The sequence below is a fragment of the Lissotriton helveticus genome, chromosome 1_1 (genome assembly GCF_964261635.1).
Source record: "Lissotriton helveticus chromosome 1_1, aLisHel1.1, whole genome shotgun sequence".
Taxonomy (NCBI): domain Eukaryota; kingdom Metazoa; phylum Chordata; class Amphibia; order Caudata; family Salamandridae; genus Lissotriton; species Lissotriton helveticus.
In genome coordinates, this window is record NC_136057.1 from 886,037,828 (window position 1) to 886,056,148 (window position 18,321).

At 47.7% G+C, this 18,321-nt stretch overlaps 1 protein-coding gene across 1 annotated transcript in view; it reads right to left on the reverse strand.

Annotated features, from left to right (window-relative positions):
* The window catches only part of PPM1H (protein phosphatase, Mg2+/Mn2+ dependent 1H), a 601,142-nt gene that overhangs the window by 134,123 nt on the left and 448,698 nt on the right, over positions 1-18,321 (reverse strand). Inside the window, exon 6 of the mRNA XM_078675682.1 lies at positions 12,821-12,939. Coding sequence (XP_078531808.1) covers positions 12,821-12,939 — 119 coding nt within the window. The remainder of the gene's footprint in view (positions 1-12,820; positions 12,940-18,321) is intronic.

Here is an 18,321-nt window from a genome sequence, read left to right on the forward strand (position 1 = left end):
CAGGCGATGGTGAGGCATCGGTTGATCCTACATCTCAGTGGCATTGACATCTACATCAAAAAAGGTGAGAAGAGACGAAAACTAGGAAACTTCAACATCACTCCAAAAGTGACATTTCCTCATCACCATTACCGCAATTTCACTAGGCACATGAAGTAAGTTAGGAACTTGATGCTCTGCCTTCAAAGCCAAGCTCAGTAATTTGATTTTATCTTCAACGCTTTATTGTGTGCCTTTTTAATGAGGTACTACATGCATTTCTAACATTACTTATCTAGGTTGCTGAAACAACAAAATGGACAAGACTGGTGGTTCATGCGCCTCCGAGTTCTGTAAAACCTCAAAACAAACAAACATGGAACACCAGACCAGGGACAAAGAAGATGCACAAGAAAGGCTTGCAGAGTAACCTGGATTCTTTGAAGAATGGAAGGAAATGACAAAAAAATAGGACCGTATTGAAAAAACTTACGTACACACTAATTTTCCAATGATACTTCAAATCTCACACAGAAATAGATTTCAAATAAGAAGCTTCAGGTAGGTCAACATTTGCAAAGACTCCTCTCTAATTGTCAAGGACAACATGAGACAAAGGATGTTTAGTTTCCTTCTTGATTGCAGGAGAGAAGGGTGACTCCTTTCAGTAGCCCTGTTGGCTCCTGCACAGTATAACACAAATGAAAGGTGATGTGTCTCCTCAAGACATTCCCAGTTTTGGGAGGAACAACAAATGATAATCCGATGATGCGAGATCGAAAGTGGAGATTAATGCTGAGGAGATAAATGAGTCATCAAACTCCCACTGACACCAGGGAGGGAGAAGAGCCCATCGAAAAATCTGAAGAGATTCTAGCCGCAAGAAACAAAGAGCAGGGACAAAAATAGAGATCAAGCGGGTAATGAACATAGCAAAAAATAGTGAACAACTGTGGTGCTATACATCTTCCTCAAAGGATTTCCTTTTTATACACGATTCAAAACAGTAACTAATAGTATCCTCTGGACAATCCATCATCTTGGGAATGGTAAATCAAAGGCTTGACCACACATCTCCCTTCAGGATCAAGAATTGACTAAACATATGAAGAAGACAAAGTTTGGTGCCCTCTGCCCGCAGCTAGATTCCACAGTTCCACCACTGCTCACACCGGCTTATGCCTCCAAGTTATTGCAGAACACCCCTCGGGTGTACCATCTGCATCCAGCATGTTGCTTGACACTGCTGGGTGCGGTGACCAGCAATATGCATTCAAAGGCATGGTGCTCTCACAGTTTTTCTCTGACTGCAGAGAGCCCTTGGTGAGTCCTGGGAAAAGTTGTGACACTAATGAATATCTATGTAAAAGTTTGAGTCAAGACGATAGGAGACTTCATGAACTGTTTGATGAAGTTTGGGGAGAAACTTAAATTCTTAATGACACAAACTGAGTTGATTCCCTGAAACATGAGACACTTCAACAACAGCTTTCACAATGTCTTGTCACCACATAAAATACAGTCTGCCATTTTACAAGCTAGCATTTTTAGATCATGCTGCATTTCAGAAAGCCCGCCCTAAAGTCAACTTTGAGATCAGAAAATATAGTGCTTACCCTTCTACAATGTCATGTGGGCACTCTTCATACAAATAGGAGCTGATAGCCATTCAAGCTTCTCAACTGAAAATGTCAATTTCTTAAAAATATTCTTAGTTTCAATGATAGTGGTCCTTCTTTTATCAGTGGATGTAGGGACATATATAGCGCAGATTGTGTTTACCCGAGGGACCACTCATTCACTTTTAACAGTTTATCAATGGGCATATATTGCCAATGTCATCCTCTTTTTCAGCATGGCGTTTCCACCACAAGGTTGAAAATGCCCTGAGTGTTAACAGATATTGTCCTAAAACAAAATATCCTGCATGGCATTTTGGGAGGATAAGCTACTTTAGCATATAATAATGAATGTATGGGGGGAGGAGCCAAGCTCGCGAGCGAAATGGTCGCCTTATAGCTCGGCTCCGTCAGCCCTCCGTCCTGACTCACATATCCTGCTGCATATCCTGCCCAGAGACGACATATTTTCGAAGAAATAGAAACGCAACATTTCGCTCTCACTCACCGTTTGACCTGGAGGCTCCGGCTTGCAGTGGTTCCGGAGCTGTGCCCCCCGAGGGGACCGGGGCCTTCGTAGAGCTGGGACCGGGGCATCGCCTATTGGATCCGGCCCGGCGTTGCGGTAACCGTCGGCCCCGGCCGAGGGACTGCACCACTGGAGAGAGCCACTGTGAGAACTTCCCGGTGACCCTGAACCGGGCCTACCTTGGCGGCCGTGAGGCTGGTGCGGGGCGCGATGCTCCGTGGACTGACCGTGTGAAGGGGTCCCCCCGCCGCTGCTCCGTCCATCGACCCTGGACCCTCGCGCTCGGGCTCTACCTTTGAGGAGCGCCAGCTCTCGTATAGGCGACCCTCCGCCTCGGGCGGCTCTCCTTTCTGCACCGAAGCGGCCGTTACTGGGACCCCCCGGACATCTGTAAAGTCCTACATTTGTGGACTGCTCCGGGAGTGGCAGAGAGAAGTGAGGGGGCTGATTCTACAAAATGGCTGCCGATGACCTGAGATGTGGATTTCCTCTTGATGGCGGTCTCCGGTTGCTGGATTGCACGGGAGCAGGGTCATGTGGGCGTGAGCCTACGATTGGCGACGTTCTTGATGCTTTGCGATCTTTGCACGCGACCTTGGCCCCCGGTGCTCCTGGAGACTCGTTGCGATCCGCCGCCATCTTGGGTGGACGCTTCTTCATGGTCCCCTCTTGCCTTGGAGATGCCATTGCCTCGCCCCCCTCGGTGGCTCCGAAGGATGCTGCTACTGTCCATCGACGGATTTACAGGCCGACGGCTTTGGAACCTCCTGCTCTTCGATGTCTGGAAATTGGGGACTTGGATGTCGTGCGGAGGCCCGCTCATCCCCTGATGCCTGAGAAAAATGGCGGACTGATGCTTGTTTCTGCCTTGATGAGGTCTTGTTTCTATTTTACTAGCACACCCCCGCCTTTTCGATCTGCGGGACTGAACTCTTGTCCTTTACTGCCCCTGTTGCTGTTATTGAGACATTTGAACTGCCTATTTGACCTTTTGTTCACTTGCTTATTGATTGACCTCTCTGACCTGCGTCTTTCTTGTAATTTTTTTCATTTGTGTGCTTGCCTCGCATCGTGTTGCTCACTTCACACTGTTATTTGGTGGGTGGTAATTGCGGTGAAGAAGGGACTGGGGTAAGATGCATGGCTCCCGTTGGATTATTGGTATACGGATTCGTGACGACGTGGCTCATATCCATAGTGCTATGGGAGACCCCTCTGTAAGTTCTGTGGCGCTCGAGTTCGTGTTGTTCTGGTGCACACGTATTATGATTGTATGGTTGGGCGGAGGGCTGTGGCCGACCGTATTTATTTCTGCCCTCATGCTCCTCCCTCCTATTTACTACCTTGTTTTCATATCTTCTTTTTGTCTTTTTCTTCCTTTTCTCTCTTGTCTCTACTACATTTCGGGTTCTGGTTTAGGGCGACAGGCGCGCTGTTTGGAGGGTAGGCCGTAGCCTTCTGCAGGGGTGCTGGGTGGGATGGGTGGGTTGGGTCTTCTTTGATGTTTTATTTTTCTCAGTTCTATGGCCCTTTTGTGTATCTTTATGAGAGTGCCGCGTCTGTCCTTGCCTTCCGTGGTATGATTAGGGTGGGGTCTGTAACATCGCTGCTCTTCTTTTATAGTTCTGCTGCTTTCCATTGCGACTCCCATGCCCTCTTCGCTGCAACTATTCCTGTTCTTTTATATGTTCCTCGCTACGGGGCGCCTGTTTCAGCGCGGCATTCTTCTCTTTTAGTCTGTGTTTTCCTTCCCTTTCCTCTTTCCTCTCCCCTCTCCCCTCCTCCCTTTTCCTTCTCTCCCAAGGTTAGTATGACGGGCTAGTTTTGTTGATGTCGCTATTCCGGCCCCCCTGTTCTGTATCCAATGTGCTACTGGGTGGTGGGAATGCAAAGTTGTTACTATTTGCATATTGATTTGTGTTCACCACATCTGTTTTTATACCGATGTCTACAGTGCTGACACTTCTGCATTGCTGCCCTTTCTCCTTTTGTTGCTAATGATCTGTTTTGGGAATCCGGATACTTATTTGTTGTCGCTGAGCCTGTCATACGCCTTATTGCTATAATATAAAATTAACCTTCTTTTGCTCCTGATTGCTGGCCGTCTAGATCCTCTTACCTCCCCCCCCCCTTTTTACGATTGTATTGAACGCACCTCTTTACGTCTGATTCTGTGACTTTTCATTTGGACTCTTTGACTGCTTATCGTATCGTGGCTGGCCGGATCGGTTGTAGGCCCTGCTTTGTATATCCTTTCTGTACTAATAAAGGTTTATAAAAAAAAAATTAAAAAAATAAATAATGAATGTATGGAGGACGTAGCAATTCCCTTTTTCCAGCCAGTGCGGTGGAATTGTTGGAAATATAGTCTTACTGATCTCAAATTGAAGGTACTAAAACAGAAAATATTAAACGCTATTGTTGTATACTATTTTGCAAGAGCTACTCACAAAACAAAGAGCTAATATGAGTACCATCATCCATATTGCATCAATGATCTATCTCTACAGGGCTTCTGATAATCCATTTTGAGTTATTGATCTCTACACAAGCTCTGATCAGTAAGGCATCTTTGTTGGTGAGAATGAGTTTTGATTCACACATTTAGACAGCCAGGAGATGAGGTCTATTGACTAACCCCCAGATGCATGAAGCATCCATTTTGCGATTCCTTATTAGCGAAAAATAAGGATTCGCTAGTAAGGAATAGCAAAATGCCATGCATGAAGAACTCGCTTAAAAAATAGCGATTTCTTAAAATTCCTTAATTGCGAGTCGCAAATTGCGAGTCGCAATTAAGGAATACCTCCCCATTCATTCCTATGGGCCTAAAGGGCCATAGGAATGAATGGGAAGACAATCTCAATTTGCGATTCTCAATTAGAGAATCGCAAATTGAGATTGCAATTTCAAGGGTGCCAGGGTGTCAAAAGGACACCCTGTTGTACCCCTGAAATCTGCATATGGGTACATCTTGCACACACACATGCCCTAAGGGCATGTCTGTGTGTAAAATGGAACTTTGAAAAATGCACTTTAGTGCATTTTTCAAAGTTTTTGCAAATTACCATGAAGTTCAACTTCATGGTAATTTGCGCCCCCTATTAGCGAAATTGCTAATTTTTTAACTTTAATGCATTGGATTTAAAGAATCTCAATTTGAGATTCCTTAAATGCAATAGCAATTTAAGTAATCGCAATTTTGTGATTTCTTAAATTGCGATTTTTGCATTTGGGATGATGCATCCCAAATGCAAAAATACCGGTCGCAAAGGGGCAGATTCTGAGAATCTGCCCTTTTGCGAGCGGATTTTAGCTTGATGCATCTGGGCCTAAATTGCAGACTATTGAAAATTAGGAGAGCAGTATTTTAACTAAACAGAAAAATGGTGTGAATGTAATAAAAAAAAAAAGGGACTTACCTGAAACAGCCAGCCGCCGCCTCTTCTCCGTCCTTTTCGTCTTCATTCTTCCTGTCTGGGCCGGCAGCAGGAAGTACCCGGGCACACAGGCTCCCCATAGCACCATGGTTCCACGCTCAGACAGGAACAGGGAGTCTGTTCATGTTCCTCACCAGGCTGTGTAATGCAACCTGGTGGGAACATGCAAAGTGCGCATGAACTGTTTGGTCGGCCCAAGAGGGCCGGCCAAACAGTTCATGCGCACTTAGAGAGTGCACACAACTCCTCCCCCTGTTCGTGTCAGCCCCGCTCCACCACTGACTGAAATAGGAAAAATAAAATGATAATAACGATATGTTATCATTTTATTTGTATTCTTGAGTAATGGGGCGACGCTCCCCTGCCTTCGAGGAGGAGCAGCCACTGGTTAGAATCCACACCCGAATAGTCTTTGGACCAAACTTTGGCCCAGGTATCCCTTAAGAGTTAACATTAGCAATGCCTCATTGGAGCAACATTTCATGACTAACTCATAGAGTTGCAGTCAATTGAAAAATGCTTAGTAGTTTGATCCTACTTCTGTGCTTCAAAAACCTCATTTTGCTATTAAAGGTCAAGTCTTAAAAGCTTTTTAACCGTACTCTCCCTCCCACAATGGACAGACACCCGTCCCAGCACCTTTTGCTAACTGTGTGAGGTTGCCAGTGGGGAAATAAATATCAGACATGTTACCGGTGAGCACAGACGTGTCTTCAGCTGGAAGCGGCTACTATTTATGGCACTAATCAACTCTGCCCCACCTGCAACACATACTCTGAATGAAGAGGCTCCTCCCACACCTGTGAAATACTTTAACATGCATGCAAGGTGGAACTGGTCAGTACCAACAACGTAGCAACAGAAATACTTTTCATATTTCCAGCAATTGGTCAGTAAATGATCAGCTTCTGAAAAGTGTACCAGGAATGTTGTGTAAGCGGCGGGTGGAGGTACTGGCTGGAGCAGTGTGAGGTTTCTTTCTCCAGGTGTTTATACATTCTGTCCCCATAGTGTGGCAGTGGATTCACATGCCATTCTTTCTTTTTTGTTTTGTTTTTGAATATTTCTATAGGATTTACCATAAAAGAACATATTTGACAACAGATTCCAGAAAGGCTTACAATGGTAAGACAGATATTATAGAGTAACCATCGCTAGCTAGGAATTACCATACAGCCCTTGCGATTGCGTCAGAGTCGTAATAGATAGGGGGAAGAGAGTAGGAAAAAGAGGGAAAAGGAAAAAAGAGGGGAACGTGGAGCGAAGAAGAATACACAAAAACTGATGACCCAAATAGACGTGGTTGACAATGTTATCCTTTTTGCGTTCCCGAACACCACCTTTCTATGCACGTTACATACACTAAGAACACAGTTCTCTTTTTCATTTTTCACAACTTGTCTGATTTTTAGGTCGCTATATTATGTTCACATTACCCACGAGCCTGTTACCTTGTGCCAATGGATGTCATTAGATGTCAAGAGGTGTACTGTTGGGTGCCATTCCCATATGTTGAAGACGGTGCCTTTCATTCATAAAAGAAACAAACCTGCCCTGTCTTCTATCACTGAGCCGCGTGGCGCTCTGCAACAGAGCCCCATATTTTAAAGCTGCTCCGACAGGGCCTGTCCAGGAACATAAATAATGTCTTAGTGTTGCCAAAAGTACAATATCTAACAGCTCTTGAAATACAGGCGTGCTCCCACTTGCCATGACTTTTGACATTGTCCATGAATATCTTTAGGCCTCTGCAGGTTCTTTTTTGGAGACATGCTGCAGGCAGACAGCAGCCACATGATGGGCGAGAGATGCTCTCCAGATCTGAAAAGCTTTTTTTTTAACACTGCACATCTACATGTGTCTTTCCAAGGACGCTCTTCGGGCTGTTTTTTTGGTAATGTTTGTTAATGGATAAATAGTTCCAGAAATTCAACAGTATGTCTGGATTTTGCGATGTATTGTATGGTTTTGTGACATACGTATTTTAACGGATACTTGAGTTTTCTCACATTTCTCATGGACATTCTTAGACTTCTACAACGGGATTCTACTTGTTTATAGAATATTGGAGTGAAAAGCTTTAGTAGACTGCCGCCGTATTCTTTATTTAACTTATTTACCTTCTAAGTCTTTCCATCTGCAAACTGTCTCACCTCTACCACTTTCGAGCCTCTCGCCGACTGCTTCCAGGCAGTGGATGCATGAATACGCTGAAACCTCTGATGCAGAGAGGGCAGAACAAGATCACAGGACCACCGAGTCTGCCCAAACCATTCTTACCACAGAAACTGAGGGCCCCGCTCACTCTTCCGCTCACCTTTACTATTTGTATGTTAATTATATGTCCGAGCAAGACTCAACATCATTATGCGTTTAAAATCCAGAAACAATTCCATCCAGGTGAGATCACGCTGCCCCATATTCCAGAGTGTGAGGCCAGCGACTGAAGGTACCCCCTGATCAGCAACAAGGCTGGCACTCCAGACAACGCACCAAGCAAGCACTCTACACATTCATTCATTCCATTTTTATCCTCACACCTCAGCCAGTGACTGCTGGCACCCCCTCCCAGCACTCTAGACAGTGGGATGGGCGGACGTGGTTACCTGCACAATTTTATCTTTGGAAGGAAAATTATATTTACAAGACCGGGACACAAAGCATAGCGATGTGAAGGTACAGGGCCAACCTACATCTCTCCTGTATCCGCTGGTTGTTTGTGGACATCTTCACAACGCTGAGGTGGTGGACATGGGAAAAACTTTTTTTCTACTCTTCAAATAATCTCATGTTGGTCTTTGACAGCACTCATTCTGGGAGCAAATGCCTCTGTTTAAGTACCACAACGAAAAGTGTGTGCGACATAGAAAGGCCACGCTCCTCTATAACAACTCAAGTTGTCTGCTCCACCAGCTAAAGATGAGAATCCATGTACCCCAACTTTGTCTCATCCGCAAACCACAATAACAACCACTTCTTCACCTCGTGCTACAGAGCAAAATACAATCATTTGGAATCTGTCCAGCTTCACCCCCACCCCTGCCAAGGCTGAACATGTTTCAATTATGGCACTCTTTACCATGAAATGAGATCTGCTACAAGGACACGCTCCTTAACTAGAGAACAAAGGCTCAAGGAAAGATAGAAAAATAAGACTGCGATGTTCATTGGATGTGCCCATTTCTCAATTAGGCCCACATTGTGCCGTAATGTCTGAGGCACTACAGTTTAAATAGTAATGGCATCCCACGGACAGAGGTGGCCAAGGTTGGACTGCATAGCAAGGGAGTCCGAGGCTGTATGAGGTGGGGCAGAAGGTTCAGGGCAGAAGGATGAGTGTAATGACACAGTAATTCTGCTTTCTAAGCTGCTGTTTTGCAGTCAGACTCTCAGCATGTCAAAGCACGACTTCACAGTAGGAGCTATAAGCCTTTGTCTAGGGGGATGACTACCTCCGGGTAACACGACCTTCGAAGGATGCATGGCCTGGAGTTATATATCATGGTCATTTTTGCGTTTATAGGGAGTGGGAACTGGCAGGTGTGGAGCCATGTACCGCACCCACAGTGTGGGGCAGGTAAATGTCTGCTGAAGTGCTGCTCCAAAAGTAAGTCTAGACCCAAACCCAATAGCATGGACATTCCCCAAGGACTTAATATGCAGACACTTTAAAAGCACTTGTGAACTCGGAGTACTTTTTTTTTTTTAACATCACCTTCCAGCCCCACCCGCTCCCAGATCCATATCCAACACTACTGGGAAATCCCTCTTCCTAAATACTGCATATCATCAATCTTGATGACATTTCAAACTTTTTAAACTAAGTAGTGTAAATACACTTGGGAGATGGTAATGCCACGCCAGCTCCCCCTTTATTGCATCATGTGTTATCATCTAATCAGCTGTCATGCTTGTGATTTAAGGTTTGTTACCTTTGCAGGGACAATGTTCTCTAGTTATCAGTATCTTCTCACTCTGTCATGACGGTTGGTTATATAGAGCTCAGCTGGAGGAGAACAGGTCTGCGCTGGCCCCCGAATTGGACTCGGGAGGTGATCCCACAGGAGAGTCTGTGGTGTGGATATTTTTGGACTTTGCAAGAGTTTGGCAGAATTCTTGCACCACTGTTGGTGTGTAAAAAATGTGTCACCTGCCATCTACATCCACTCTCATGTGTGTAGGGTATAGCATCCCGTATTTCAGTCCCAGGTTGCGGAAGGTAGCTTTGACTCCAGTATACTTCAGATGGGAGTCCTGAACCATCATGGTGAGATCCGGTTAAAGGGAAACCAATGAGCCTTGCCAGTTGAGAGGACCCTTCTCTTTTGCCAAATGCATGACCATGTCTCTGTCCCGGAAGTTAAGGATTCATGCAATTATCGAGTGAGGCGGGAATCCTGGATTTGGGTGGGGCCCCAACGTGCGTTGGGCTCTTTCCACCAAAAATGGATGAGAGAAGGATTCGTGGCCAAATAGGCTAATAAGTAGTTGTTCAACAGACCCATCTAGGCGCCCTGTGTTGGTAGTCTCTGGTATACCAAGGATGCGAATGTTGTTGCACCTACTTCTGGCTTCTAGGTCTTCCTTCTTCATAGTCACTGTCTTAAGGCACATTTCCACACATTCCAGTCTTTTGGTTGATTGAGCCGTGCAGTCTTCCACATCAGAAATCCTTCCTTCTGCTGTATCAAGGTGCCCCTCATGGGGGTCCAGTCTCAGAACCATTACATCCAGGCGTTTATCCAAGGCATCAAATCGGGTGTTGAGAGCTTTGAATCCTGCCCAGAGCCCTGCCATGACAGCCTCCAATCCTGGCTGCACCACTGTGTTTATATCCGGGGCTACGACTCCCTCCACCATGTCTGGGCCAATAGGTTCTCTGGTGCGCTTGGATTTGGCAAAGGTCAACTTGCGTTGTTTTGGGTCACCACAAACCATGACACACACGTCCAAATAAGTGCACTGTGTGGCTGGGTATAGGTGTAAAATGCGCCAATGGTAAGGGGAGGCACTGTGGGCCATCCATGTGTTCTTACCTCGGTGATGACCTGTGGACTTGGACCCTGTAGTGCTTAATTTTGTAAGCACTGGCCCCTTTGTGGCGCAAGCGTCTTACTATCTGCTACACTTACATCCACCACTGTTTCTAGTCTTGTGCACCCAGTACATATATATCCAGAAGGGCGACAGCGCTTTCTGTCTGATGGAGGCCCTCGCACGGAGTCAACAGGACCTGACACAGTTTCTCCTGCCCCTCAGGTGACACCGTGGCCCCCGCATTATGGACCGGCTCCTTCTCCTCTAATCAGCCTGCTTTCGGACAGGACCGCTCCCAGTGGGGTTTCGCCCAGCTTTTGCCAGCCTTATGACCCCAGTGACTGGCCACACTCGCACCGGGTTTCACCCCGAGCCGATGCAAGAAGGGCCTGCCTCCGGTGACAGCAGGGCAGTCGCGCCACAATTCCTTTTTCTACAGAAGTTGTCCCTCAGGTCACACACCCCGGCCGACTCCGGTCACACCCCGAGGGGCTCAGCTCGACACCACTGGCACTTTCCACTCATCGCCCCGAAGCAGCCATTGCGGGGCATTGCAGACCTCCATAGTCCGTCTGGGTTTCCTTGCTCTGGTGAGCGGTATTTTCCCCAGGCGTATCTGTGTACCCAGCCGCTCAGCCGCAGTCACCATCCAAAACTCAGGCAACAGCGGGTCGTGTCACACCAGTCTCGCAATATCCTGATCTCTGCTGGTGCCGTGGCCCCTTCTACGCTTTCGCTGTACTTTTAATGCTGATTGATTGCCATGCACACTTATTGTTGGGAGGAGTTCAGGGGCGCTCCAGGACTACGCCGCCATCTTGGTCGGTAGCTTTGCCACCCCCCCCCCCCCCCACTCTGGGTACTTTTTGACAGTTTGGCAACTGCACATCTGTAAAAACATTCAGTATCTTTCACTCTTGTGCTTTGGTATTTCATATTAATGGCTATGCCACTGAGGATCAGAAATAAAAATAAAAATTAATTTGCCCTAGGTACAACTTTCCCTAACTAGTATAGCCAGGGTATACGTGTTGCAGGAACTAGCACTATCCATATGAAGGCAGAATTAGAGCTCTTACTGTTTTCAGCCTTGCATCGAAGGCAAGTTGTGTAAATATGGCAGAGGTTTGTACTACTTGTGAATTTCATGCTGAAACTAGAGGTACAGCAAACAAAGGATAGTCGGAATGCACACAAGTAGACATGTTAAGTATCTTTGAAAGAGCTCTAGTGCCATTCGTGCCATCCCTGTGCTCTGCTGCCACCTAATATTTGTACATAGTTATATATCTGAGGACGACCTGCCCAAGCTCTTCCCTAAGAAAGGAACCATGTCTGTGTTATCTTCACCCCAAAAGGAGTCCCGCTGACGCCACGACCCCAGAGCTGGCCTTTGCTAGGATAGCGCCCTGGCGTGGGCGGAGAAATGTAGCGCCCTTACTGATGGTAGTGAATTAAATGAGGCAGCGGGGCTCCATTTTGTGTACACTGGTCAGGCACCCATTGGAATCAAAGGGCTTTAGCCCACCCCCCCCCCCCCCGTCGTGTGTGGCAGTCCGGGCTCAGACAGCTCCCGGGCACACACACAGCCGCACCGAGCACTTCACAGGTCTTTAAAAGACCATGTGCATGTTAATGAGGCTTTGATGTTGTTTCACCCCTTCCAAGAGCCCCTGCAGCTCCACTCTGTCTATTGCTTAAAGTTTCAGCCCCCCCCGAAATTTTTTCTTAGCCCCCCCTGAAATGTGGCTCTAGTTGTGCCTCTGACACTGGTCAGTACCAGGATGAGCAGGGAATGGGCCCTGAACTCAACCATCCCCGGACCTCCCCCAACTCACCTAATCACAATAGCATAGCTGCCTCACACGGATGATGGTTTTGTTCATATGTGCCAGCGGGGGTCAGAGGGTGAAGGGAGGGCAAGGAAGGGGGCTAAAGAGGAGAGAAAAATGTCGACCACCATATAAGAATGAAGTACTAATACCCCTTTAAACTGGCAAATCAGACAGACACGAACAGGCAGGGTCAAGGACAAGGCTGGAACAAGATAAGAAGGGCGCTGGCGTTGGCATAACCATATCCACACAGCTTCGCGTCCCTCAGAATATTGGCGGCCTCAGCTCAGCTCGCCCATGCTAAAGGCCGGCCCTGCACAAACCCCATCAGTTTTGTGGCCAATCATGAGCTCTCATTTCTGATGCAAGGCATGCTCTTACCAGCCAGTCATGTTGAAGTCCCTGAACAGCATCATCTTTCCAAGTTCTTTGCGCTGCACCCTCCGTGGAAACTCTAAGTGCGTGAACTCGTTTCCGAGCAAGTGCGGCTGCATATACGCCTAGTGAGAGGGAAAAAGGAACAATGTTTTAAAAAATGAATAACAATTATTTTCTCCTTATCATCCTCCACCGTTTTAAGTGAACTGGAACGCTGATTGCTTAGATGAGCACAAACTTACTAACAAGCAACACACACTTGGAGTTTATGATGGTACACAACTGAGACTTGTAACAGAATGGTGGGGACATTGAGGAGCAACCACCACCAGGGTCCTTCACAAATACCAACAAGCTGCAGGTGGCACTACAGACTAGTTGCCCAATCTCATGCCTCCAGTCAGGGCTAACCAAACCTTTGGCACACATCCGGGAACATATTTGCTAAAAGCTGACTTGATTAAAGCTGTCTCTAAAATGATCCTGCGACTACTGGCTTTTCAAGAAAGTAGGATTCCATATTTTAGTTGTGACAGAACATGGCTCAAACCCTGGTCTGAACTGACACTCCCTCAAATTACACGGTTTAACAATCTGATAGAAATGGTAAAAAATATGCCATATGCAAAGCCATCGCTTTCAATATGGATATCTTCCTCCCGTTCACCCCTACCGCAGAGATCAAAACGAAGAAAAAAAAAAGAAAAAAAGAAATGTTCATGCCGCGGGTACCATTGTACTCCCAAGGGACCCAGCATGGCTCTCCTGTGAAATACTGTTCTACTCCTGTGGGAGCCGCTTCTCAAGCTTCAACCCTATGGCAGCGCAGTAGGGTGCAGGCTTCACAAAGACAGCTTGCATGGTACCATGGTCCTATGAAGATGAAGCTTGAGGGGCAGGTACAGAGTCAGTTCCACAGGACCCACCAACATATATATATATATATATAAATAAATAACACGGGTACTGTGTCTGTTGGGCGAAGGGTGCATGATGTGTTAACTCCTAGCTAAGCAGTACCGAAGGCTCTGCGACGCAAGGGTGTTGACTGCTTGGTTGCAGGGCCAGGACATGCAAAACATGATCTCAAGTCCATTTTGGATGCAAGGACACATTTAGCACAAAAACATACTCAAGAAAAACAAGCACCACAAAGAGCAGCCACTCGCATTTTGGCCACTTGCGTTACCCCATGAACTCACTTCAGATGTTTCCTTCAACTGCATGTAATTATGCACCGTGGTGTAATACCATAAGTTCGATAAATCTGAGTAACACTCGAAAAAGATTATTCTTACGTAATGGAAATTTCGCTCAGCCTAGTGCAACGCCTACACATGACTAGTTAAGAACCAGAACATTATTTCCTTATAAACTATATTAAGTCCTTATGATCCTATGGCCAAGCACCCTACTACTTAATAAGATACTTCATGACCTCCCAGCCAACCATATGTTAACGCTCGGTTCTCAAAATCCAACAACTGAGCAAACATTTGTGACCATTGCTCTGGCTGCCTGTAAAGAAGAGAACCCTATAAAGATCACTGGTTTTGGTCCACTAGACCTTTTTGTGGCTGGCCCTCAGTATTTCACAACTAGAATGCAACACTATTCTCCACCAAGAAATGTCTTGCCCGGAAGACTGGTACCAGCTGGTGACTGGGCACCGCAGACGCCAACGCCGATGTGGTGAGGTGGTTTTGGCGCTATCAATTTTGGAGATGGGTCCCCCTCAACCCTGAGGTTGTGCCATGACTAATTGTACGCCAACTGTCAGCGTCCCTCTTTTTTATTAATCAATGTATTTGCCGCCGGTGTGAGACACCTTTGATACTGACCTCGCAACAATAATATCTTATGTTCATCATCCACCTAGCAGTTCACCATTCTGTGGCATTATGGGATTTGGAGTCCTAAGGGTTTGGGTGCATGTGCTCGGCAGAGTTTGAGTTGCAAGTATACTCTTTGTCTGAATATGCAACCCGAGATGAGACTTTAATTATCCAGTCCCGGTGCTCGGTTCTTATCAGGATTGTGACAGTGACATTGTGGCAGGAAAACACTTTGAATTCTAAGTTGAGGTCAGAGGTCATGCTGCTGCAGACTGGTTATCAGCTCGGGTGAGCTTTCGGGACGTTTGGCTAATAAAAGCCGACATGAACATTAACTTCTGACAGCAGTGGCATTTTTAAATTATGTGGTATATATTTTTATCAAGGCAACACAGGATTACGAGTTTGGCTGCATTTTTGAAATACCCACATTAATCCCACTGTGATAAACGTTTTTGATGACTCACATGTATAATTACCCATGGGGAAAACATTTTCGGTATTTTAACAAACTAAATACATGCAATGTGCGTAAGATTTATGAAGTAGTGCCTTACCTGCATTTATGCTGATTTTTGAACTGTGGAGAGTATATACATGTTGTATTTCATATGTGATTTGAGCACACACTTTATAGTATGTTGTTTATGTTAACTCATCAGTCCGGTGGGAAGGGCTACTTAATACAGGTGCAATACAGCGCCAAACTAGATTGACAAAGGCCTCTTGAAGGCTGTGTTGTGCCCTGACCTTTTGGTGGACACCAGGGGCTGAGGGTGATAGGTGGCCTTGCGCAGGGGCTGGCAGCGCCGCAGCAGGACAGAGACACCGACACTGCAGTACTGTAGGAAGTGACGTGCTCGAGCGCGCGCACCCCTTTTATTGGACGCCGCAGGCCACGCCTGGCCTGCGGATGTGTGGGTGCGTGTGCGTGGTAAACTAGACCGCTACACAGACACTACATCCCTCCCCAACTTGCAATGTTTTTTTTTTTTTTTAAACAAATAACGAGATAAACAGATGCAGTCTTACAACATGTCATATAAGAGCGCCTGGGTACTTGCGTGTCCATTGACGTTGTGCTCAAGGCGCCAACCGGCAGGCATAGTCTTTCAGCATCTGGCTCGGTGGGGGGTTAGGCCTCAGATTGTATTTTCGGGCGTTGCCCCTGCCACCTTCATTAGTCTGGTAAGTGTCTCTGGTTTCAGCCGCCGGTGTTTGGGGCGCTGCCGCTGAGTCACTTTCTTCTGCTTGATCTTCCGGGACGTTGACGTTGTCTCCGCTGGTCGTCGCCGTTCCGTTGGGTCGGATCTCCTCCCTTGCAGCTTCCGGTCGCTGACTGGACTCCTGCGGGAGCGCCTTGAACCACGAGGTGTTCCGTGATACTTCCTCTTCTCCTCTTTTGGCTGTGACCATGGTGCCTTTGGTGGATGTGACGGTCCACGGTCCTGGTTCATAACGGGTTTGGAACTTCCCACCTGGACGTCTGTTCCGAATGATCACCCTGGTCCCTGGGCTGAGACTCCTCGGCTGGGCCCTCCGGTATGTGCTGGCACGTTGGTTCTCTTGTCGCCTCCGTGACTGGGCCTCTTCCGTGTCGGCCGGGGGTGGCGCCCATCCTGGCGCGGTTGGGAGGAGGTCTCTCCGTGGTCCTTGGAACATCAGTGTCCATGGGCTCCTTTGGGTGGCGCAGTGGGGTGTGCCCCTGTACTCTCTTAGGAACTCGTGTAGTCTTTGCTCGGGATCGGCTTGTTCCACCAGAGCGATTCGGAATATTTTATTGAGGGTCCGCATAAACCTCTCCACGTCTCCGTTTGCTTGTGGCCACTGAGGTGTAATGCGGCGGTGTCGAATTCCCCTGGTCGTAAGGAACGTGGCGAATTCTGCCCCTTGGAACGGCGGCCCATTGTCGCTTCGGATCTCCGACGGGTAACCGAACATGGAGAAGATCTTTTCTAGCGCCGGTCCTACATGAGCAAATGCCGTGGAGATAACTCTCTCTACTACTGGATATTTGGAGTAGGAGTCAATGGCTACCAGTGTATGTCCTTCTCCTGGAAAACTTCCAAAGTCTATACTGATTTTGGTCCAGGGGGAGGTACAGGCCTCTTCTGTGATTATTGGCACGGGTCTCTCCAGATCACTCGTCAGCTGGCAGGCCATGCATCCTCGTACGTATTCTTCCACCCTAGTCTCCAAGTCTGGAAACCATACCTTTTCCCTCATGCGCGCCTTCATTTTCGTTGATCCTTGATGTCCTCCGTGGGCTAGTTGTATCGCCCGGTGTCTCAGGCTGTGGGGTATGACTAGTCGAGAGCCCCTCAGTAGCACTCCGTCATCCGTGGTGCTCAACTCGTGCCGGATCCGCCAGAATCTTGTGAGTGATTCCTTATCCTCTGCGACCCAGGATGTGGGTGGGCGCAGGTATTCTGTCCACGATCCGTCTTGTACTGCCTGAGTCGTTCTCCGGTACACATGGTCGTCTGCCGCGGCTTCTTTTATTTCGTCTATGGTCATGCTGTTCGGGCATGACGCGAGTGCTACCCACTGAGCATACTCCTCATGGTCATCCTCCATCGATCCATGTTCTTGTGGAGAGGGGTGGCGTGACAGATAGTCCGCGGGATTCTTGGCTCCCGGGCGGTAGGTGACTTCCATCTCGTAGGATTGTAGTTGTATCACCCATCGTTCAATGCGAGGTGGGGGGTGTGGAGCAGTTCCTTTGAAAAGGGACACTAGCGGTTGATGGTCTGTGACCATTACGAATGGGTGGCCTTGTAAGTAGAGGTGGAAGTGGCCGCAGGCCCACTTGATAGCGAGCGCCTCCCTCTCGATTTGGGCATATCTGGTCTCCGTCGGGGTTAGAGCCTTGCTGGCAAATGCTAGCGCTGTCCACTGGCCGGGCTCATGTTCTTGGGTCAGGACCGCGCCGAGCCCCACCGGGCTAGCGTCCACGATCACCTCCGTACGCTTCTTGGGGTCGAAGTAGGACAGTGTGGCTTTCTCCAAAAGCGCGTCTTTGATCCCCCGGAATGCCTCTTCTTCCTTCGGGCCCCACTGCCACGAGACATCCGTCTTCGTTAGTGCTCGTAGTGGTTCGCTCTTGGTAGCCAAACCCGGTATGAACCGGCCACAGTATGTGACCATACCAAGGAAACTTCTCACCTCCGTCGGGGACTTTGGCGCGAGGGCGTCTTTGATGGCCTTGGATTTCTTTGGATCGATCTGAATGCCCTCCTGATTGAACACATAGCCGAAGAATTCTATCGAGGGCTGAAAGAATTGGCATTTCTCTTTGTGGAGTGTTGCTCCATGGACGCTGAGTCTTTTCAGGACGTCTCTCAGGTGCTTGTGGTGTTCTGATGCTGTGGCAGAGTGTATCAGGATGTCATCGCTGACGTTGATGACCCCCGGTAAGCCTGAGAGGAGTTCACGGATAGTGTTTTGGAACACCTCCGCCGCTGACGAAATGCCGAAGTTTAGTCGTTTGTAACGCCGGAGTCCTAGGTGAGTGCTGAAAGTGGTGATGAAGCGACTCTCCTCCGCTAGTGGCAGTTGATGGTATCCGGCGTTTAGATCTATCTTCGAGAACCACTTTGACCCATTTACGTCAGCGACGATGTCATCCATGGTTGGAGTCAGATGTCTCTCTCTCCGGATGGCGGCGTT